This window comes from Mirounga angustirostris, unplaced genomic scaffold, assembly GCF_029215605.1.
Source record: "Mirounga angustirostris isolate CCGP_5_RB_7025 unplaced genomic scaffold, mMirAng1.0.hap1 SCAF_7, whole genome shotgun sequence".
NCBI classification, from domain to species: domain Eukaryota; kingdom Metazoa; phylum Chordata; class Mammalia; order Carnivora; family Phocidae; genus Mirounga; species Mirounga angustirostris.
Window position 1 is genome coordinate 114640659 of NW_026991715.1, and position 23398 is coordinate 114664056.

The window sequence follows — 23398 nt, forward strand, 5'->3', positions numbered from 1 at the left end:
TCATTCTAAGGGTGAAGGTTATAATTCTAGCTAAATATATATATCTTATTCATGCAGGAGTGGAGGGTTTCTAAATTATTTAACTAATCGACTTATCTTGAAGAGCTCTATATTTACCAAGAGATCCCATTTCTAATTTTCACCATGTTGCATATCAAAGTCCTTTTGGAAACCTCCCTTTTTCCTTACCTGCCCCCACTCCCAAGTATATAATCAGTCACCCCTCACAACCCTGGTGCAGCAGCTCTTTCTGCCCACAGGTCTTGTCCCCGTGCTTTAATAAAATCACCTTTTTGCACCAAAGACATCTCAATCATTCTTTCTTGGCTGTCAGCTCCGGACATCACCAACATTTCAAAACTACATCACATAGATCCAACAAAGATCAGGCTTCTTCACAAACTTTTCTAACTGGACATCCTAAACATCCATTCTATCCACAGTTTTCCCCATAAAAATCAAAGTAGAAAGACCACGGTCCCTAGAGTCATTTACTGGTTGGGTGACTTGGACAAGTTTCTGCATCTCTGATCCTCAGTGTTGTCATCTATAAAAGGGGGGTAATTATACCTCCTCCTTAGGATTATTACAAAGATCAAAACTATCCGATGTAGAAGAGAGGCTCAACTAATTTTATTTTTAGTATTTGTGTCTTTTAAATCTTTGTCATTGTTTTTTGTTTATGAATTCTAAGGAAGAATAAGATCTATATTGTACAAGCAGTACTTTATCTCACTATCACTAGAGATTACCAATCACTGACTTTGGCCTTAAATCTTACTCTAAACCCTTTTTTAAATTTAAATTCAATTAATTAACATATAATGTATTATTGGTTTCAGAGGTAGAGGTCAGTGATTCATCAGTCTTACATAATACCCAGTGCTCATTACATCAAGTGCCCTCCTTAATGTCCATCACCCAGTTACCCCATCCCCCCACCCCCCTCCCCTCCAGCAACCCTGTTTGTTTCCTATGATTAAGAGTCTCTTATGGTTTATCTCCCTCTCTGATTTCGTCTTGTTTTATTTTTTCCTCTCTTCCCCTATGATCCTCTGCTTTGTTTCTTAAATTCCACATATGAGTGAGATCATATGATAATTTTCTTTCTCTGATTGACTTATTTCACTTAGCATAATACCTTCTAGTTCCATCCACATCATTGCAAATGGCAAGATTTCTTTTTTTTTTTTTTTTGATGGCTGAGTAGTATTCCATTGTGTATATATACCACATCTTCTTTATCCATTCCTCTGTCGATGGGCATCTGGGCTCTAAATCTTTTAAAATCCAGAAGTTTAGTCCTGAGGCTTCTGACTCTAGAAAAACTCCACAGCCTCTCTTATCTGCCCTCTGGTCATACTGATGTGGGAAACAAAGGCAGAAGGAAATGTAGATAAAATTAAATGTCCTTATAACCTGCAGCTGTGGACAAATACTTGAGGCAGGCAGAGTATAACCTTCCTCCAGGAAGCTCCCAACTGTCTTAATGTTAATGGCCTGCTAGAGGGAAAACAACCTTAGTTTGACAATAGCAAGACCTCCGTACCCTGTGAGTCTTCTTTAGCATAGGAAAATCATTTGGAACTCCCCTTATCTTTACTTCCCCCAACCCCTAAGTATATAATCAGTTGCTCCTCCCAACCCCAGGGCAGTAGGCGGCAGCAGTTCTTCCTGCCCACAGCTCCTGTCCTGTGCTTTAATAAAACCACCTTTTTGCACCGAAGATGTCTCAAGAATTCTTTCTTGGCCCTTGGCTCCAGACCCCAACAACACCACTCCAAAAACACACATCAGTATCATGGTGGGGCCCTCTTTTTGTTTCCAGAAAGACATCCTTTTCTATTTCTAGTCCCAGACCCAACAAGATAATCACAGATTCCATCTCTAAAACTCCCTCCTTTCTGTTTTGTTTCTGTCTGTGTATATATAACAGCACTAAGTTCTGAGCATCATGATGGCCAGTGGGCTGGCAAGGCAGCTTTCCACTACCTTAGTCAAAACAAAGTTTAACTTCACGCCCTCAGCAACTTTTCTTGTAGGAGAAGCACCTCTTAAGGAAACTTCATTAGCCCTAACAGGATTTTCAATGAAGACCCCTCCCAGAAAGTTCCCCCACCCATATTCTCCTCTCAGGTAGCCCATCCCCTCAAAAAGCCGAACATGGGTTCTTACAAGAGGGCTTTGCTGATCTGATTCTGAATATGGGTTTGTTTGTTTTTTTTAAGATGTTGTTTATCTATCTGAGAGAAAGAGGATACGAGTTGGGAGGAGGGGCAAAGGGAGAGGGAGAAGCAGACTCCCCACTGAGCAGGGAGCCCAATGCGGGGCTCGATCCCAGGACCCTGGGATCATGACCTGAGCTGAAGGCAGATGCTTAACGACTGAGCCACCCCAGGTGGCCCTGAACATGGGTTATAAACAAAGGATGAGAGAGCAGAAGGCAAGCTGAGGTCAAAGTGCAAGCTGGCATCCTGCAAACCAAACCCTGCCCCCACTCCCAGGTGAGATATTTGTGACATTGCCAGGCACTCCTGACTGCCCTAAAACTAAGGGAAGGGAAAACCAAATGGTTAGCTGATAGAGATCACAGTCCCGCTGGACATGAGTCTCCATCAGTGCACCAATCAATGTCTTAGTGATTTACAAGGAAAAAAGCATTCTTACCAATAGCTTAACTTCCAGAGACCCGTAACTCAATTTTCTGGAGCCCTAATATCATCCTCCCTTCCATGAATGGTGGAAACCAAGGCAGAAGGGAAAGTAAACAAAATTAAATTTCTTTATGACCTGCAGCCCATTGACAAGGACCCGAGATAGGCAGAGTATAACATTCCTCCAGGAAGCTCCCATCTTCATGTTAGTGCCTTACAGGAAGGAAAAACAACCTTAACTCAGCAATAGCCAGGCCTCCCATATCCTGTAAACCTTCTTTAGCATATCAAAGTCCTTTGGACACTTCCTTTTGTCCTTCCCTCCCCCAACTCCCAAGTATATCATCAGCCACTTCTCACAACCCCATTGCAGCAGCTCTTTCTGCCCAGGGGTCCTGTCCCTGTGCTTTCATATAAAAATCACCTTTTTGCACCAAAGGTGTCTCAAGAATTCTTTCGTGGCCATGGGCTCTGGGCCTCACCAACATTCCAGAACGACATCACAAGCACTTTCCTGTTTTCCTTAAAGCGATTAGCCAAGGCAGCAAGCTGCAACCCCACCAGCATTTTGAATCATTTACATTTCCCTAGGTGGAATGTTGCTGCTCCCCAATTTGCACTGGCCCAAGCCCTCCCGATTCTGGCACAGCCTCTGTATGGCACAGTTACCTGCCTGCCCTGGAAGACATCTGAGGAACCCAATCCCGGGCTCTCCTCATTACACCCATGGCCACATTTCAGGAAGTGTATCCCATTCGCCAGTTACTTGGCAAGGCCAGGAGTGTTCCACCCGTGATGGAAGTTTTGTTGTGGGGTGAGATTCATGGGGTGGGGGGCGGGGAGGAGCAAATTTTTCTGATCACAGGCCTGGATTAGAAGCCCTGGAGTAGGGAAACCAGGGGCTCGGAGCCCACATGATGCCAGGAGAAAGAGTGTCACTCCCTGAGCTACAGGACTGCAGATTGCTTCCCGTCACCTTCCCGAGTAAGTGCTCTCGCCCTGGTGAGAACTAGAACAAAGACAGCCTTTGAACATGTCTTCAGGGACAGTGGAGAAGGAAGAGGGACCATGGCTGCAAGGCTCTGCACAGAGGCAGCCTTCACCATTTCTTGTGGCCATTGTTTTGTGTCTTGGTATTCATGACAAGTGTACACCCCGGTGCATTTGCCAGTAAAGGTTCATTTAAAATCCCTACTCCCAAGAGGAAAAACTGGAAAAGAATCCCCCCACCAATGACTCTTCTACCAAGATCATAACCTGAATGGTCCTTATTAGAAATGGCTCATCACTGACTAATAATAATCACAATACCGAGTAATGACTAACATGAGTACAAGCAGACTTCTTGTCCACAGTGGCTCCTGATGATAAATCTCTCTCACAATCAAAGCATAGATTCCACATTTCATGATGGGTTGCCCCAGAGACCCTGCCTCACTCTGTAACACTCCATAGTCAGGCTACTTGACTTTGGCACTTCTGCAGGGTGGGGACGGATGCAGCAGATTTGGGGCTCTTTCCATATTTTATGAACATTAACAGCATCAAAGAAATTGTGTGATATTGCCACACACCTACCAGAATGACTAAGATAAAAAATACTGACAACACCAAATGCTGACGAGGATGCAGAGAAACTGGATCACTCACTCATACATCGTTGCTGGGAATATGGCAAGAATCACTCTGGAAAATAGTTTGGCAGTTTAAAACAAACAAACAAACAAATACCATACAAATACCATAGACTCAACGATTGTACTCCTGGGCGTTCATCCTAGAGAAATAAAAACTTATGTTCACATAAAACCTAACACATGAAGTTCATAACAGCTTTATTTGTAAGAGCTAAAAACTGTAAAAACAAAAAAATGTCCTTCAGGAGGTAGATGTTTAAACAAACTGTGCTACGTCCATACCATGAAATACTAGTCAGTCATAGAAAGGAACAAACTATTGATACATGCAACAACCTAGATGAATATGTAAGAAATTATGCTATGGTAGCCATCCACAGCTAGGGAAAAAGAGGATGGACTCCCACCAAAAATATGGTGCAAATATTAACACTAATGACACTACATACACATCAAGGAGGTATGGAAAGGTTTATGTCTCACATAATATAGTTTTCAGAGGCCAGCTAGGCAAGCTTCCCAAGCAGACCCAAAAATGGCTTGAGGGAGTTGGGAAAGAGACTGGCTAGGGGTTTTCATTGTGGTTAGGGGCTGGAGCAGGAGGAGGACTCCTGCACCTGGCAGGGGTTCACATGGTTTTAATCTCCCCCTAGTGCCAAAGGAAGAACTCGAACTTTCTTATCAGCTTGCCCAGATGTGGGACAGAGGGGAAGAGGGAGGCCAAAAAGCTGCAGCAGAGATCAAAAAATGGAGTCAGTTAATCTCCAAAGGATATGTATTGTCTGGGTCCATTTATATAATATTTAAAATGACACAATTTTAGAAATGGAGGGCAGATTTAGTTATTGACAAGGTGTAGGGAGGAGGTAGGGAGGAGGAGGCAGGGTGGTTATAAATGGGCAACACAGAGGATCCTTGTAGTGTTGGAACATTCATATCCTGAACTGTGGTGGTGAATCTACAGATTTACACAGGTAATAAAACTGTGTAGAACTTACACACACACACACACACATACACACAAGTATATGTACAAATAAAACTAGGGAAATCTGAAAAACATACATGGATTGTTTCAGTCGTAATATCTTGGTTGTGAGGGGCATCTGGGTGGCTCAGTCGGTTAAGTTCAGGTCATGATCTCAGGGTCCTGGGATCGAGCCCCACATCAGGCTCCATGCTCAGTGGGAAGTTTACTTCTCCCTCTCCCTCTGCTGCTTCCCCTGCTTGTGCTTTCTCACTCGTGCTCTCTCTCTCTCTCAAATAAATAAATAAAATCTTTAAAAAATATATCCTGGTTGTGATGCTATATTAGTTTTGCAAAATGTCACCACTATGGGAAATTGGGTAATGGGTACATACGATCTCTTTGTATTAATTCTTAAAATTCATGTAAATCTATAATTATCTCAATAAAGAGATAAAAAAAACACTTAAATTAAGGATGGGGAGTCTATTTGGATTATAGGACATTCTGGATGGGAGAAGGAATAAGGCTGAGTGAATGCCTCTGAACTGAGCCACCTGACCCATTACTGATAAGAGGTCCTTATAAAGTCATTTTCAACAATGAAATAGCCAACCATGGGTCAGACATCATAACTATCATTAGGACCAAAAGCTAGGTAAACTTTTAGAGGCACTAACTTGGAAGGAGAGAGAAAGGCAAGATAAAATTGAAAGGAGTCCTTTTAATAATCTGAAGACCGATATTTGCGATATATAGATGAATAGCAGAAAAACATTCACGTAGGAATTACCTGATAACTATCTATGTAAAAATATCAGCTACAATACAGTCTTTCTCAATTTTTTTCAACAAAATGTTCTCTAACCACAGAGAGAAAATGTGTGTGTTTGCGTGTGTGTGTGTGAATGAGAGTCTGGTGTGCACCCAGAGGCAGCCATGCATAACCTGAAATACCTGTAAAATTTATATAAATGTCACATAACAGCAGTATTTTTAATTTAAAATTTTTAGTTAAAATCATGTGAAAAAAATTTAGTTTGAGCAGAATTGACCTTCAGGACAATGAATGCTCTGTGGCCCATACACACATCCATCCCTCGAACATAGCACTCTACTGTGAGAAGCATAGCTCTACATTTTTCTAAGACCTTCAAATTAAATCTTTCTTTTAAAAAATGGCTAAACTCCAACTTTGAGTCTTTGCTCATACTACTCCTTCCATCTGGAACTCTTTCCTGATGCTTTCTCCCCATGAATCTCTCTCTTGCCTATGGCTCAAGTCCCCATAAAATGCCCCATCCATGAATCCCTCTCAGACTTTCTGTCAGAATGGATTTCTTCCTCCTCTGTATTCCTAAACCTACCTCTAGTTTAGTCACTGTGCTCCCACTTAGGTACGTGAGCAACTCTAAAATGGAATGTGTGTCCGTACCTAGTAACTTAGAAACATGGTGGTAAAAGGTCCCCTGGCTAGATCTATCTACACTTCTTCCCATAGGTGATCTCAGTCATGCTCACCATTTTAAGTAAATACAGTCCAAATGTTGAGGACTTTCTAAGTTATAGCTCCATCCCTTCCTCTCCTGGAACTCCAGACTTGCATATCCAACTGCTTACTCAACACATCCACTTACCTGCCTAATAGACATTTCAAACTTGATTCCTCACCCTACCTGCTCTTCCTCAAGACTTCCCATCTCATTCAAAGTGAGTAAGGAAAGCGTTAAGGTACAGGCAGAGAGAGACAGGAATCCCCTGATTGGCTCCGAGACTATTCCTGGCAGGTAGAGACAGAGAGAACAAGAGATAAGGGAACAAACCAGACCACCTGGCCCTAAATGTTAGGGAGTTTGTTTTCTTTGTTTTGTTTTGTTTCGTTTTTGGGAGCTACATTGCAATCACAAAATGACCAGACCTCAAAGAAGTAAGCCATTAAGAATGTTATCAACAGTCCTTGCTCAATCCAAGATGGTACCAGAATTTCAAAGCCACAAGCTTCCTGGTCAGATCTCAATAAAAGACTGCCAATAAATTTAAGCCCACAGTGGCAACCCATTCGGGACCCCTCTCATTCTAAAGAGCTTTATTCTTTCCTTTCTGTTCTCACTTTCACCTAACAAACTTTCACTTCACTTCATTCTTGTGTTTGAGAGATTCATTCTTCAACTCCATGAGACAAGAACCCTGCAATCCTGTAACAAAAGGGGCCATGATTCACCCATTGCCTCTGTCAGAAACATTAAGAAGCCACCCAGATTCTCTTTCCCCTCATGATAACCCCATATTCAGTTCATCAGTAAGTCCTGTCAATTCTGCCTCCAAACAAATCCCAAATTCACTCTAGACCCAGGCACAATTATTGCACATGCACACTATGGAAATAGCTTCCAAACTAGTTTCCAGCTTCCATTTCACCTCTTACATCTGCAATATCCACATAGTGGCCATGACTCAAATGATTTGATCTTGTGAATCAAATCACGTTACTCCCTGCTTAAAACCCTCCAACAAATGCCTATTACAGTAGAATAAAGCCCAAACGCTTTATCCTGCCTTCAAAAAGTCCCCATCTTGACCACACCCCTTACACTTTTTTAATCCTTCTAGCCTTCTTTTTGTTCCTCAAATACTCCAAGCCTATTTCTACCTTCTGGTCTTTGCTCTAACAGTTCCTTCTTCTAGGTATACTTTTCCTTCTGATTGCCCTTTGCTTGCTCTTAGTTCTGATGTTCAGATCTTAGCTTAGACGGCACCTCCTCAAAGTCCATCTCTGGCCATGCAATCTAAAGTCAATACTTCGTCAAGCTCTTGCCCTCCTTCAGTTATCAGCACGGCATTTTTTGTTGTTGTTGTTTCTTTGTTTGTTCACTGTGGTAAAATATACATAACATAAAATTTACCATTTGCACCATTTTTAAGTATCCAGTTGCGCGGAACTGAGCCATTGTTCTCAGTGCTGCATAATCATCACCACTACCCATCTCTGGGGCTTTTTCATCTTCCCAAACTGAAACTCTGTCCCCATTAAACAGTAACTCCCAATTACTCACCCACCCACCACTAGTCCCTGATAACCTCTATTATACACTCTGGTTCTAGAAATGTGCCTGTTCTAGGTCCCTCACGTAAGTGGAATTGTAAGATAATTTGTCCTTTTGTGTCTGGCTTTTTTCACTTAGCGTAATGCTTTCAAGGTTCATTCATGTTGCAGCAGGTGTCAGAACTTCATTACTTTTTAAGACTGAATATTGTGTGTCGACACCACGTTTTGTTTATCCGTTCATGCCTCAAAAGACATCTGTGTTGTTTCCATTATTGGCTATTATGAATAATGCTGCTGTGCACATGGGTGCACAAATATCTGTTTGAATCTCTGCTTTCAATTCTTTGGGGTATATACCTAGAAGTGGCATTGCTGGTTCGTATGGTAATTCTATGTTTAACTCTTTGACAAACCACAATACAATCAGCATGGCATTTTTAATAAGTGTTTGTTTACCTGTTCCACTGGAATGAAACCTTCATGAGAGCAGGGTCTGCATCCATCTTTCCCATCCCTGCATCCCCAGCACCTAGAACGATTTCTGGCACATAATGGACACTCAAAAGTTTTTGTCAGATGAATGAATGAAGTAGGTCATCAGTAATTGTTAGTGTTCTTTCTCCTTTACATTCTATTGTCCTTACACAGATCACAAACTCCTGGAGGCCAGGGCTAGGTCTCATTCATCTGTGTAACCCCAGCACTTAGCACATTGAAGGCCTTCAATAAACCCTTGTTAAATTGAAATAAATCCCCTTTCTTTGCTTTTAGTTTGGTTTTCTCGGTTGAGCTCTGTAGATTCCACCTGATGAGTATGGAGTAGTAAAAATGGCCAATGAGGCTCACATGACATGTGCCACCTAGGCATCTCGGACTCTTTTTCTCTTATCCTTTTCCCTTTAGTTTCTGGCATCTGCCAGAGCCAGGACTGAAGGAAGCACAAATAGCTGAAAAATCGGTTACATTACATCATCTGTCTCTGGGAATTGAGGCATGCTGGCAGGTTTGACTAAAAAACAAAACAAAACAAACCTAAAATTTGAGTCTTGGGTTCAGATAAAACACAAATTCTGATATCCCAAAACTTCTTAAAACTTTTAAGTGACGTTCTTTGGATTAGAAATTTAAATGATTTTCAAAAAGCTCTGAGCCTGGTAATTCTGATTATACATGCCATATACAGGTGACTAATATATTTGACCACTCTGTATTCTATATAATAAATTACACACAGGGGCGCCTGGGTGGCTCAGTTGGTTGGGCGACTGCCTTCAGCTCAGGTCACGATCCTGGAGTCCCGGGATCGAGTCCCGCATCGGGCTCCCTGCTCAGCGGGGAGTCTGCTTCTCCCTCTGATCCTCCCCCCATCAGGTGCTCTCTCTCTCTCTCTCTCTCTCATTCTCTCTCAAATAAATAAATAAAATCTTTAAAAAAATAAAAAATAAAAAAATAAGTTACACACAGGACATACCGCAATTTATGAACATTGCACGTAATAATGGGTTGCTAAATGTGGGTAGCAAAACCCAAGTAAGAAACACCCAACTGGCACCGGGAACCATTTCCATGAATTTTCTCCCCCAATCCTGCCAGTTTCCTTTGCCGTTAAGAACACTCTTCATTTCAGCCAACAGTATTTGAGCCAAAGTAGAATGAGAAAGAAACCTCCTAGAATTGCAGCATGAGCAGGCTGCCAAGGCCCACCAAACCATGACCATTTTCCCCGGGGCTCCCTCCCACCCTCCCAGCTGTCTCTGGCCCTCTGTCCTGGGGCTACTGGTCTTTATGCAGGCCCTCCGTCCAGAGTGTCTGCCGACTGAATGATTCCCAGACGGGCAACCTCAGGCCTTCCACCTCAGGTTACAGAGCTTCCATCATCCCTCCAATCCTGCGGCTCCCAGGCCTGAAAATCTCGTGAGACTTTACCACTGCCAGGACTCTGCCCTGGGCAGCGCCATTCTGGTAAGGCCATCGTTCTTGGAGGAGCTTGCTGCCTTGAAGAGCACCATCTGGCTCTGGGGGTGAGGAGGATATGTGAGATTACTGTCCATCAAACGGAAACGCTGGTTTCCAACAGCACAACGGAGAGAAGAGGAACCTGTGTGAAGCCCCAGACAGGCCTTCACGCCACACCCTGAATCTGTCTCCAAATCCCTACTTTCCAATGTGCTCTTTTTTCTTTCAAAAATAATTTGCAAATTTTTTCCCCCAATCATGTGTCATTCTTAAGACCTCCTGGACTGGAGCAGATGAAAGAGGAAAGTTGACCATGTTTCAACTGATCAGTCAGTCAGAAGGAAGTGAGCAGAGTGAGGGAAAGGTCAAGAGCAGCAGAAGGTAGAGTGGGAAATTCTGGCGGGGAGGGTGACCCTAGGTGAAACTTCATCTGCCACCTCTTGTCCCCTGTCAATCCTAAATGCCTCCTGCCCGTCCCGGTGCTGCTGCCGGTTACCGAGTGTGCGGGAGCAAGGCTAGCTGATGCGAACAGGCCAGAACTGGGGGTCAGAGCTCTCTGGTCAGGCCAAGCTGCCCCTGCCCTCAGGTCCCATGTAGATTTGTTCTGGGCTGATGGTTAGGACAGAAAGGCCTCTCAGCATATCCCAAAGAAAGGGGTAAAAACAAATAAGATTGTCCTCATGCTTTCTCACTGCTAGAGCCTAGCAAACAGTCAGGCCCAGAGGAGAAATGCAAAGGGCCTCAGGGTGCCTGGCACACCCTGGATACTCAATTCATAGGTGTTTAATAAATGGATAGGTGGATAGATAGATAGCAGGAAGTTTCCACAGTTCATCCTTTTTGACAGTACTCATCTGAATCTAATCTTCTATTCTAGGGCCCTTTCTGGTGACCAGTCCAAGCTACTCACTCATCCCCAAGTACACACTGTCCGGGGAGCCACTGGGAGCCACTCCTTCAAGGAGAGGGAGGAGAAAGAAAGTGGTATAGCTGTTCCCACACAAGCTCCAACCCATGATGGTTGCAGTCCCACAAAAATCTGCACAGAGGATAAAGTAGACGTTATCTATCCCATTGACTGATAAGAAAACTGAGACATCGGAAGTAGACTGTGACTTGCTAAGGCCACAGAATAGGCAGCTGGTGGCTCCAGAAGGTCTTAGGACCCAGGTTGCCTGACCCCTACACTGGAACATTCTCCTACAGCCAGCCTTCACTGCCATGGGACCAGCACTAGCAGTGAATAAATATGAACCTCACTTATCAGTCATCAAGGCTCCACTGTCTCCCACTGATGAGTTGGAGAAGAGGTCTCTCCTGCTTATTGTCCCATAGGGACAAACAACAGCCAAATTAGTCCAACAGTCCAGGCCTGAACAAAGTCCCAACATTGGAGGCCTTTTGGCCACTCCGAGAGCCCTCTGCCTCCATCAGGAATGCTCTCTTTATTTCTAAGAGTCTTTTTGGTGGAGAGAGTGGTGACGTAGCATAAAGGAATCCTTACGCAGCTTTTTCTTTCTTCTTTACTTTTCTCCATATCATCCCCCACCCCAACACAAGGAGAGAAGATCCAGGACTGACACTTGACACTGAGTAGGTGTTTCTGGGTCTCCAGGCTGACACTGGAAATGGTCCACAGGGAAGGAATAGGAAGATGAACTTTCCTAATCTGGACACGTAGGCCCTCAAGTGGCATATTCTGAGGACATGGGTGGAATTACATTGCTTACATACCCAATGGATGAAGTGGGACATATGATTTTACATAACTTACTTTCTTCCTCAAAAAAACTTCTAGTAGGTGGTACTATTTTTGTTACCATTTTATACATAAGGAAACTACAGTTTAGTAAAGTAACTTATCCAACACCACATAGCTAACAAGTGGGAAAATTTAGAGCCAAGCCAAGGTTTGCAGACTGTCCCTAACCAGTATGTCTCACAGCTACTTCTGACTGTCAACAATGAGTGACTGACATCGTCACAACACACCTTGTCCATATGTCCAGCCCTGGACCATGCTGAGCCTGAACTCCTCCTGCAGTAAAGGGCAGACCCAGAGCCAGATGTGGCTCCTGAAATGAGCCCCACTTAGATGCTCAATGTTCCATTCATGAAGTCTTGATCAAATACCTACAATGCTCTCAGGAGTATGCTCCATTATTGGGAGATAACGAGAAGCCTAACAGGAGCCATACTTTCTAGAATACCTTGCCATCTGGTTGGGGAAACAGGAACAGCACATATAATAGTATATATACTACAAGGCAGTTAACAATGAACTAAACTGTACGGTACTGACTAATTTTTATAGCAGTTCAGAAAAGGAAGAGGTGAATTTGGGCTGTTCTGACTCAGGAAAACTTTATAAAGAAGGAACTTGAACCAAACACTCCAGGGTGGGTGGGATTTGGATAGGGGAAGAGACTCAGACACCCTTACTAACCCTGTCTCCCACAACCAAATACAAAGTTTGGATTATTTCTTTTAAAGCCAGTGATAGTGAGTTATGTATTTTGCTTTTCTTTTCTTTTTTTCCAAATTCCAAATAGATTCTACATTTAGAACAAAATGATATAAACACAAAATTTAAAAAAACATGTTGCTATTAAAAGTATCTAACTTCTGGCCAGTGCTCATGGGATGTCTTGTGATTTCCTAAGACTGACTCTTGACCTAGTCACAAATAATTTCAATGTAGGACAAAGGCATCTGCTGCCCTCTGAGAGATTTTTAGAACTATAATAAAATATATAGGATTAGGAGGCTACTTCCAAGGGACTATTCTCTTTCCTAATTGTTAACAAGATGACCAGAGCCTTTAAAGGAAAGCAGAGTTTTACCCGTGAACTGAGTTTTACTCCAAAGTTCTCCACTTTACATTTGCAGGGAGGCCCTGTTCCTAGGCCTATGCCAAAGTAGAGACAAATTCTCATGCGCATTCTGAGCATGTTGGCTTTCTTGGCTCTCAGATCCCGAATGACGCTCTGCAAAGGGCTAGAAATGCCACCTCCTTGGCAGGGGCCCTGAGCTCAGGCTGGTGTCAGCTGGGGCAGGTGCAATGATTGTGGCCATGTCTCTGGGTTTGTCCCCTAACACAGCATTCTTTGCATCTTTAGATCTGAATGGGCACAATTAGATGTTTTGCTACATTGCAATAGTAACTGAAGAGAGACCGGGTTAAATAAAACCACCACCACCCATGTGGAGGACTTTGATAGGGAGGATGGTTTGGGGGAGGCTCCACCTGGACCAGAGATTCCCAAACTGGTCAGCTGCCAATGAGGCTTGCTGATTGCTGATTGATGGAAGCAAGAAGCTCCATCTGCTCCCCAATCCCCAGAACAAGGCAAGGAGAAGGGAGCCCTGGGAGCAGGGGTAGGGGGTAAACCCACAGGACAGAGGAGAGAGCTCAGGCAGAAGATGGGTGAGACACTGTCCTCATTCCCTCCCAAGTGAACCCGGGCGGGGTCCTATTCTATAACTCTCCCTGTCAACATTGTGTTGTTCTGGAATTTATAACCCCAGACTGAAACCAGCAATCCCAGCTGAATTTCCAAAGCACTGGTTACTTTCCTAGACAATTGCTCCTAACTGGTCCCTGTCTCCCACCTCTAGTGTCTCCCTCATTCTGATCTTTCCCACACGGTGGAACCAGATTAGTCTTCCCAAATATATCTTGGCCTGCAGCTCTGTTTATTCAGAGTTTGTTCATGTCATGCCTTAGCATAGAGAGGATATAGAAGAGAACAGAGGGGGACCCTGGGCCGTGGGATTCAAAGGTCCATCACAACCTGCCGGAACAAGCTGATCTCATCTCTCACAATGCTCTTTAATTGGCCTCTGCCCCCTTGGGGCTCAGGGTCAGCTCTTCGGATGGGCCTTTCTTCCTTCCCTCCATTTTTCTAGCTCCCCAACGCTTGCTCCGCATCTTTTTGAGTCCTACCTCCTGCATTAAGCCCCCTGAATGACCCTTCCCTGGGGAACCCTTGTCCCCCATTTCACACCACTTAGACCAACTGTGCTTACTTCTGAGCAAAGTTTTCTCCAAAGCAAAGGGCAAAAGTCCTGAGCTATGTCCTACTGTGAGAAATTCCCCAAGAAATACATCCTGTTTTTACCAGGCGGAATGCCTCTGCTGTGAGTTACTTGTATTCAGAGACGGTGCCTCATTCTTCTCAACGCTGCTGAGACAAATTGGTACTTAGGATGAGCTTGATCAATATTTTGGGGAAAAAATTTAAAAAGTGGCCATTTTTTCTTTCTGCACTTGTAATTTGTAGACAAATCAACACTTGCAAGGGGCCTTAGAGATAAAACTTAAAATAACTTGAAATCTTAGTACACTTTAAAATACCTCTGGCCAGTCTTTAGCCAAATAGAAGGGATGTATTTGACCTAGCTAGTGAATGAATTAAATAAGTAAGGGCTAGAACTGCTTGGCTCTTAGGAGCTTTCAAATCATGAACAGGAATCATAAATTGCAAGAGTAAGCATCTAACAAAAAATGAGGGAGAGAGTGCAGTCCCCCTGAGAAGCCAATTAGCCCATCTCTTTCTTAATCCATAAATTCCGACTTTTTTTTTTTAAGTGCCATCAAAACAAACCTTTCAAGACCTTCTGCTAAATGTGGCAACCCTTCAAAAGTGTATGTAAAACACAGATGTAAATCTAGGTCTTATGGGGGGAAATGACAGAGGCATAGTGTCTGTTAAGGCTGGACTTCAAAAAGCTGTTCTGTAAATGCTTTTTATTTTATTGACCAGCTTTATAATCTCCATCAGGCAAATGCCTCCCTTGGAACTATGTGTGTGTGTGTGCGCGCGCATGTGCTCGCATACATGTGTTCCGGCCAGTGTGACCTGAGCCAGCCCGTATGTACTCATTAAATGATTAAATGTCTACATGAGGAAAACAAATGCATTACTGACAGATGACTATTGGGTCCATCTGGCAAATGCAAAAAACATCTTGTTCCTAAGGAAAATATATTTCTTTTATTCAACTCCTCTTTAGAAACTACTATTTGTTTTTCAAGGAAAAAAAAATCCCTGAAAGGGAGGAAAATGCACCCTGCAATATTCCTAAGGCCAGCCACACCTTCCCCAGGACGTTGCCTTGCAAGTCCTCCTGGGAACATACTAGGATTCTTCTCCATCTTTGATTAGTTTTCCTTTCCAATCGACAGAGGAAGTATAGGAGGCCACATGCAGACAACAGGAAAGTATCTGGAACCAGGTCACCTCCTGTCTTCATCACTGTCTCTCTCCCTGGAGCACTGGGGCTTCTCACTGCTGCTGTACGTCTGAGTCACTTCGGGTTCTCCAGGGATCAAGCCAAAAATGGCAGCTCAAACGGCAGCTTCAGCTCCTCGGTCGACATAGCCTCTAGCGAACTGATCGTGGCTTCCTATCCCCAAGTACACAGCTGGAAAATTGGAAGGATTCGGCAAGGACTGGCCAGCTGCTACATCTGGAGGTAGGGGAGCAGTTCCTGGGGCCTCTGCTGTAAGTTCTGGGGGACAGGGAAGAAATGATTGGCATCTCCAGCCCAGAAGCCAGTGAATACACACTCAGATCCTATCTCCTGTCTCTGGTTATACAAAGGGAGAATGTCTTTGTTTGGAGAAGGGCTTAATTCTCCTTTCTTCTCTGGCAGTAACTCCCCTGCCATTTGGAAAGCAGAGATGTTTGTAATGTATCACATTACAACTGACATGTTTGTTTCAACAGTAAATTAAGTCATCAGACTTGATTAATGGGCTTAGGGTGAAGACTTGCGAGTCCTGGAGCTCACCTGACATCTAGAAATAGCGCATTGATCTGCCCAGAATTTTCCACAGCTACAGACCGATCCCCTTCCTGAAGAGCTATGATTCTAGTTGGGAGGGAGGTACGGCCCAGCCAGGCTGGGAGAAAATGGCATTTTTGTGTAATGATGAGCAACCTAACTTGCAAATCTGTGGCGTTCTTCTTGCTTTGTGTCAGCCTTGGATCTGACCTGTTTACTTTTTCACACTGTGGGCTCTAGAAGTTTGTGAGTTCCAACAACCACACACAGCGTTGTAGCCACTTGCTCAGGTCCTGCACATACAACTCAGAACCGGTTGGAAGGAAACAACTGTAACTCCTACCCTGACCTTCCCAGAGCTTCAGCCACCTTTTCTCAGTCTTTCACAAGGCTTCAGGACAGCCAAGCCCTCAGCTCTTACTGGATCCCACTCCATCCCTACATTTACATCCCTACATAGTCTCTTACATCCCTTCCTCCTGAGTTACTTTGTTCGGCTTGATATCCCCAAAAGAACAGCAGAGGCTTCAGTACTGATCCGCGCTCTACCAGAAACCAGCTGTGTGACTGTGGACAAGTTGCTTAATCTCTCTGGGCTCCAATGTTGTCCTCAATAAAAACTAGTCCTACCAAAAGCAAAAGTCCTAGTCCTAGGACTCTGCTCTGTTCCCATGAGTTGGCTTCAATGTGCACTTTCCAGAACGTTCGCATCACCTCTGATGCTTTCTCCTGCCAATTGCTGGAGCAGGTGGGCAGAGGGGCAGGTGTGTGTGTGTGGGTGGGGGTGTGATATTTTGGTATGCATTCATGAAACATCTGTCTTCCTCATCCTCATCCTAATCCTGTGACATGGGAAATGCTTTCTGTGAGGATAAATGACTTACCAAGGTGTCATGGGTAGGAATTGATGGAGTTAGAGGGCTGAGGTTCAAACTAAGCTCAGAATCCAGTCCTCATGTAGAACCACACAGCTACTTGCTTCACACCAAATAAAGCTGCCATGGCTCTGTTGGGAGAAAGGAGAATGATCCGTGCCTTGTTCAGCCATAGTGTCAAGTTCACATGCCACTCCAATGAAGTGGATGGGGATTGAAGGAGCCACAGCTTTCTTTGGATTTTGGGGCTGAAATAAGAACTAAGGATTCTTGTTGCACTTTAGTTGTCCAGTCTGTTGTGCTCAGAGCAGCTAAAGATCCCTTGGAAATGGCAAACACACTGCCACGCGCCTTAGAATTAAAACAGGCTTTATTTTATTTTATTTTATTTTTTTCCTGTAGGCCCTTTTTGAGAAGACTCCTGGTCTGTAGAAGAAAGAAACCACGAGACTGGAAGGGCTTGCAGCCTCATCACTTCCCGAGTTGGCCACTCGGCCTGTTGCTCTGACTTGGCCCCACGAGGGAGAGGGAGGAGGCCTGTGGTTCCTTTCCAGATTTACCCCATGTCTTCCCTCTGTGTCCAGGAAGTCACAAATGGGGCCAAGAAACGGATAGTTGAACTTGAGAAGGAAAACACTGGAGGCCTCATCCAACCCAGAAGTCATAAAGGAACAGCAGGAAAGGTCTATAATGCATGGGGTAGGTTTCCGTAGTTGTCTGCCAGGTTGACATTTCTGAATCATTTCTTAACATTTGGCAAAGAGGCTTTGATGTTTAAAACTCCTTTTTTGGCCGGGGACCTGGAAGTATCCCATCTGTACACAACAATGGGTTTTAACGTTTTGTATTATAACCACGTTCACTTTAAAATATTTGATGCTTTACGGGAACGTTCTCTTAGGTTGAAGTTTTTTACCTGTTGCTCAGCTCACCTGACCAAGCAGGTTTCCAGAAGTGACAGGACTTTCTTAGAATCCTTAATATTCGGAATCCTTTAATATAATGCTTGTAGGTGATCAGACTTCCTATTTTCTGACACTCTCTTGGTGGTGGTAACAAGTTTATTGATATTTTTTGAATGCCAACTCTGTGCTAACCTTGCTGGCCCTATGGGGAAAAGAAAGGGAGGCTATGAGTCACCCACTTAATTGCATAGAATATAATTTCATGCTGATTATTGGGCTAAATTCCTTAGATCTATTTTTTTTTAAGATTTTATTTATTTATTTATTTATTTGAGAGAGAGAGAATAAGAGACAGAGAGCATGAGAGGGAGGAGGGTCAGAGGGAGAAGCAGACTCCCTGCCGAGCAGGGAGCCCGATGCGGGACTCGATCCAGGGACTCCAGGATCATGACCTGAGCCGAAGGCAGTCGCTTAACCAACTGAGCCACCCAGGCGCCCCTCCTTAGATCTATTTAAGATTGATTTATATCAGTGATGATTAAACATTGAATGGTTACTTTGTACAACTATGAAATGACAATGAGATCTATACGGATATGGGTAACTGTGTTCATTTCCTGGAACTATTGTGACAAAGGACAAAGTACAAAGCCACTTTGTACTTTGTACTTTGTGGTGGCTTAAAACAGACATTTATTTTTACACAGTTATGGAGGATAGAAGTCCAAAATCGAGGTGTCAGAGAGAAAATGAAACATTTATTCAAAAAGAAATATGCACCCCTATGTTTATGGCAGTATTATTTACAATAGCCAAAATATGGAAGCAATCCAAGTGTCCCTTGGTAGATGAATAGATAAAGAAGATGTGGTATATATATGTATAATGGAATATTACTCAGCCATAAAAGAGGAATGAGATCTTGCCAGTTGTGACAACATGGATGGATGTAAAGGGTATTATGCTAAGGGAAATAAGTCAGACAGAGAAAGGCAAATTCCATATGACTAAACTTATGTGTGGAATCTAAAAAGCAAAAATAAAAGCAAAAGAAAGCAGAAACAGACCCACAAATACAGAGAAGAAACTGATGGTTGCCAGAGGGAAGGAGGATAAGGGCATGGGCAAAGTGGGGGAAGGAGAGTGGGAGGCACGGGCTTCCAGTTATGGAATGAATAAGTCACGGGGATGAAAGGCCCACCATAGGGAATATAATCAATGACATTGTAACAGCCTTGTCTGGTGACAGACGGGAGCTACACTTGTGGTGAGCACAGTAGAACATATAGAATTGTCAAATCATTGTGTTGAACACCTGAAACTAATGCAACATGGTGTGTCAACTATACTCCAATTAAAATAAATACAAAATCAAGGTGTCGGCATGGTTATGTTCTTTCTGAAGGTTCTAGGGATGTCCCTGGCTCTTCCCAGCTTCTGGTGGTTGCTGGTAATCCTTGATGTTCCTTGGCTTATAGAAATATCACTCCAATCTTTGCCTCCCTCTTCATTGGGCCTTCTCCCTATGTGTCCACGTGCCTGTGTCCAAACTTCTCCCTTTTTATAAGGATACCAGTCATTAGATTAGGGCCTACCCTATGACCTTATCTTAACTCGATTATATCTACAAAAACCCTATTTTCAAATAAGGTCACATTCACAGGTAGTGAGGATTAGGACTTAAACATACCTTTTGGTGGGGGGGGGGGGGACACAATTCAAGCTAGTATACTGTCTATGTTATATAAAAATAAGAAAAGTTTGTCAGAATGCTAAAACACAGCTGCAAGTTCTCTGACACTCCTCCCATAGAATGGAGCCTTTGTCCCCTCCCCTGGAATCTCTGTGGGCTTGTGACTTCTTTGACCAGTACAGTATGGCAGAAATGACGTTATATAACTTCCAAGGCTAGATTACAAAAGGCCACGCAACTTCTACCTTGGTTCATTCTTAGAACCTCAAGGCACCATATAAGAAGTCTGACTACTCTGAGGCCACCATACTGTAAGGAAGTACAAGCCATGTGGAAAAGCCACATAAGTCAACAATCCCAGCTGGGCTCAGAATTCCAATTTCAGGTGCTGCTAGCTCTGCAAATGAAGAAAGAAGTTTCCAGATGTTTCCAGACCCCAGATATTCCAATTATCCCCAGCCATTTGAGTTTTCCCAGCTGAGGTCCCAGACTTCATGGAGCAGAGACAGGCCACCCCTGATGTCTCCTGTCCAAACTCCTCACCCAGAGAATTCATGAGCCATAGCAAGGTGGTTGTTGTTTTATATCTCTGAGTTTTAGGTTGTCTTGTGTGGCAATAGATCATGAATAAACATCATGAATAGTACAGTCACATTTTTTAGAAAGTCTGAACGTATGTGCATGCACAGGAAAAACCTAGGAGGTGTGACCCCAAACTCTTAACAGAGATTATTTGGGGAGGTTTACACTATTCTTTATATTTTTCTATATTTTTGAAATTCTTTAAATTGAGTTCATATTACTTCATCAGGAAAAAAGAAAATGATTTTCATTTAGAAAAAAAGGTACCACTGAAATATGGTGATTGTATTTTCAGGCACAAGTAACGAAAGACTCTTGGTGAAGGTTGAGGTGTCTCTGTACGGTAACCATAATCAACATACCAATTATTTTGTAATCAGAGCTTGTTTTAGTGATGTGACTACAAATCCCAGGGCTGAGTCTAGTCTCTTCAGGGCTGGGTCATAGGGAAGTAGCAGTATCTGAAAAGAAGATTCAGGCACTTCTCCAGCACTGTCCTTCTTCAGGTGGCCAGGCCCAGAGTTCAGACAACCACCACATCTTTTGGGAATCGGGGAGGGCAACCATTGTGCAGCAATGTGGGGAGGGAAGCAGGAGGAAGGGACAAGAGAAGTGGGAGTGAACGCTGAGGGCCTAGAAGATGGAGACAGGGTGCTGGGCCTTCCCTCCCCTGGCAAGGGAAGGGGACAGTTTACCCATCTCCCCTGGCTTGGCATACGGGTGCCCTCACACAACCACAGAACGGGGCCTATGTGCTGCCGATGTCATGTCTGCCCCTGCTAACAATCTTTCTAACGTAAAGTGTGTCACTGGAGTACATCCTTTTCCTTCAGAGACGTAGTATTCAAAGGTTAACAACACGTCCTGCCAAGAGCACAAACACAAATCTTGGCATGACAAATGAGGCCTTGGCCCTCTGGAATGGCCACACTTTAGAAACCAAGGGAAAGCAGGGAGAAGCAAAAGGCCACAGTTGAAAAGAACAGCCCTTGTGACTTCCACAAAAAAATGTCTGGATGGAGCCAAGGATGAGTTAAGTATTATATGCATGGTTTCTAAGGAAACTTTAAAAGCAAATAGTGCCTCAGGGAGGAAGGCACTCATTACACAGATAAGGTCCCAATCCCAGGGACCAGCTTTCCCTTCCAGCTTCTACAGAACATACCATGCCAAGGATCCCTGGCACAAAGGCAACCAGTGGCCTCCTCCACACAGGTGGAGGGAGTCTCAAGAGACCAGGCAAGAAGTAGGTGCTAAGGTGCTTTGAGCTCTGCTGGACCAACGTGAGATATCTTCTGTGTATCCTCCAAGGTGCCATCACTCTAGTAACAGCCAATAGCCTTTTCTGCTAGATTTGTGATCCTCTGTGTACCCGCTTGCCCATCAGCAGGCACTCAGGTAGAATTAACTACTTATGTGGCTCTGGTTTCTAGAGAGGAAGACATGCAGTGGAAAGAAAGGCAAAAACTTCGAGCTCCTTCCTTTTGTTCTTCCCATCACATTGCCCTGACAAAATGAAACATCTTCCGTTCCCAGGCAAGGCAGTTTGGGTCTGGGGAAAGCCCCAAACCCAGCTACTTTACAATTTATATGATATTCTCTGCCTGTTCTGAGACCCCTCTGGCTGGTCTTCAGTGTTTATACATCTCGGATAGCTTCACACTCCGCCCTCGCTAACCTTTCCCTCTAACTCCTTCCCAGTGACCTTTGTTCTCGCTCACAATTCCTGAGAACCACAGCATACCCCAGCCCACCCCATTTTAGTCTGTAAATGGGTGTATTCACCCTCTTCAATATTCTCATGAAATTTCATAGCTTATTTTATATGTATTGAATATTTATTCCTATGTGTTCATTTCTTGCTACTAGTGTGATTGATTGTTAGGTTTTTTTCTGTTTTATTTATTTATTTATTTGTTTTAAAGATTTTATTCATTTATTTGACAGAGAGAGAGAGAGAACAAGTAGGCAGAGAGGCAGGCAGAAGGAGAGGGAGAAGCAGGCTTCCCGCTGAGCGGGGAGCCCGATGCAGGGCTCGATCCCAGGACCTCGGGATCATGACCTGAGCCGAAGGCAGCGGCTTAACCGACTGAGCCACCCAGGCGCTCCTTTTTTTCTGTTTTATGATGGATTATTATTTCAATATAAGGCAGCTTGGTTGAATTTCTTTGATAATAGATTTTTTTTCTCCACTAAAATTATTACTTTCCAGAACGCAGTTGGAGAATGCCACCATAGAGTGTCAGGAAGTGGTTATTATATGGGGTGACAGTATAATTCTTTATGAAAATATGAATTCATAGTAGTGAAATCTGCTTTATTCTGCATTTTGATACATTACACTGTAAGTTTCTCTCAGCTAGAAATAGCTCCTTTTTTCTTATGATAGGACACACCATCCATTTTCATAGTGTAAACACAACATTCAGCTCCAGCGATGGAGTTGCAAATGCCTGTCCTAAGATTGAACTTGTTTCAATATGCCTTTGCCCATTGAAATTTTGCATCTACAAAAAGTAGAATCCTAATGCACTCATGCTTTTTTTTTTTTTTAAAGAGAGAGAAAGTAAGTGTGTGCATGTGCAAGCTGTGGGGAAGGGCAGAGGGAGAGAATCCTAAGCAGGCTCCACGGCCAGTGCAGAGCCCAAAGTAGGGCTCTATCTCACGACCCTGAGATCGTGACCTGAGCCAAAATCAAAAGTCAAATGCTTAACGAACTGAGCCACCCAGGCGCTCCTGCACTCATACTTCTAAGTAAAAGATGAGAAGGTCTCTATGTGGCTCATCACTTGCTAAAATAAAATAAGTCATACTTAATTGTGGCTATTTTAGAACGTACAGAATTTCTAGATCTGAGATACTATTGTTATTTACCCATATCAATCCTATTTCCAAAACCTATGAGGAGATCAGAAGAATAGGCACAGTATATCACCATTTGTGTAAAAAGGAGTGACACATCCTTACATATGTTTATATATGTATAGAATATCTCTACAATGATAGATAAAAATCTGGCATTAATGGTAGCCTCTGGGGGAGACTGGAGGATACAGGCAAGCAGGAGTCTTACTTTCCACTGTGAACTCTCTTGTACTCTTTGAATTTTCTATCACACAAGGGTATTATACTTATTAATAAGCTTCTATGCCAAGAAGATATTGAGAAACTAATATTTTATGCTAGCTACGGCATGGTGAGAATGAGATGGGAATATTTAAAGCCTGCAAATCGGATATAAGTTCGTATAATTGCAATTGACATGTCAGAAGCCTTAAAAAGTTCCTTTATCT

The 23398-nt window shown here is 43.4% G+C and overlaps 1 protein-coding gene and 1 long non-coding RNA gene across 2 annotated transcripts in view; one reads left to right on the top strand and one right to left on the bottom strand.

Annotated features, from left to right (window-relative positions):
* LOC135365427 (uncharacterized) overlaps nucleotides 1–23398 on the top strand; it is a 141362-nt gene that overhangs the window by 111857 nt on the left and 6107 nt on the right. The window contains exons 2-3 of the long non-coding RNA XR_010413271.1: nucleotides 15449–15738; nucleotides 17328–17624. This is a non-coding gene — a long non-coding RNA (uncharacterized LOC135365427). The remainder of the gene's footprint in view (nucleotides 1–15448; nucleotides 15739–17327; nucleotides 17625–23398) is intronic.
* Nucleotides 17045–23398, bottom strand: part of SNX18 (sorting nexin 18) — a 50545-nt gene continuing 44191 nt past the window's right edge. Inside the window, exon 3 of the mRNA XM_064596700.1 lies at nucleotides 17045–18032. Coding sequence (XP_064452770.1) covers nucleotides 18018–18032 — 15 coding nt within the window. The 3' untranslated portion in view covers nucleotides 17045–18017. The remainder of the gene's footprint in view (nucleotides 18033–23398) is intronic.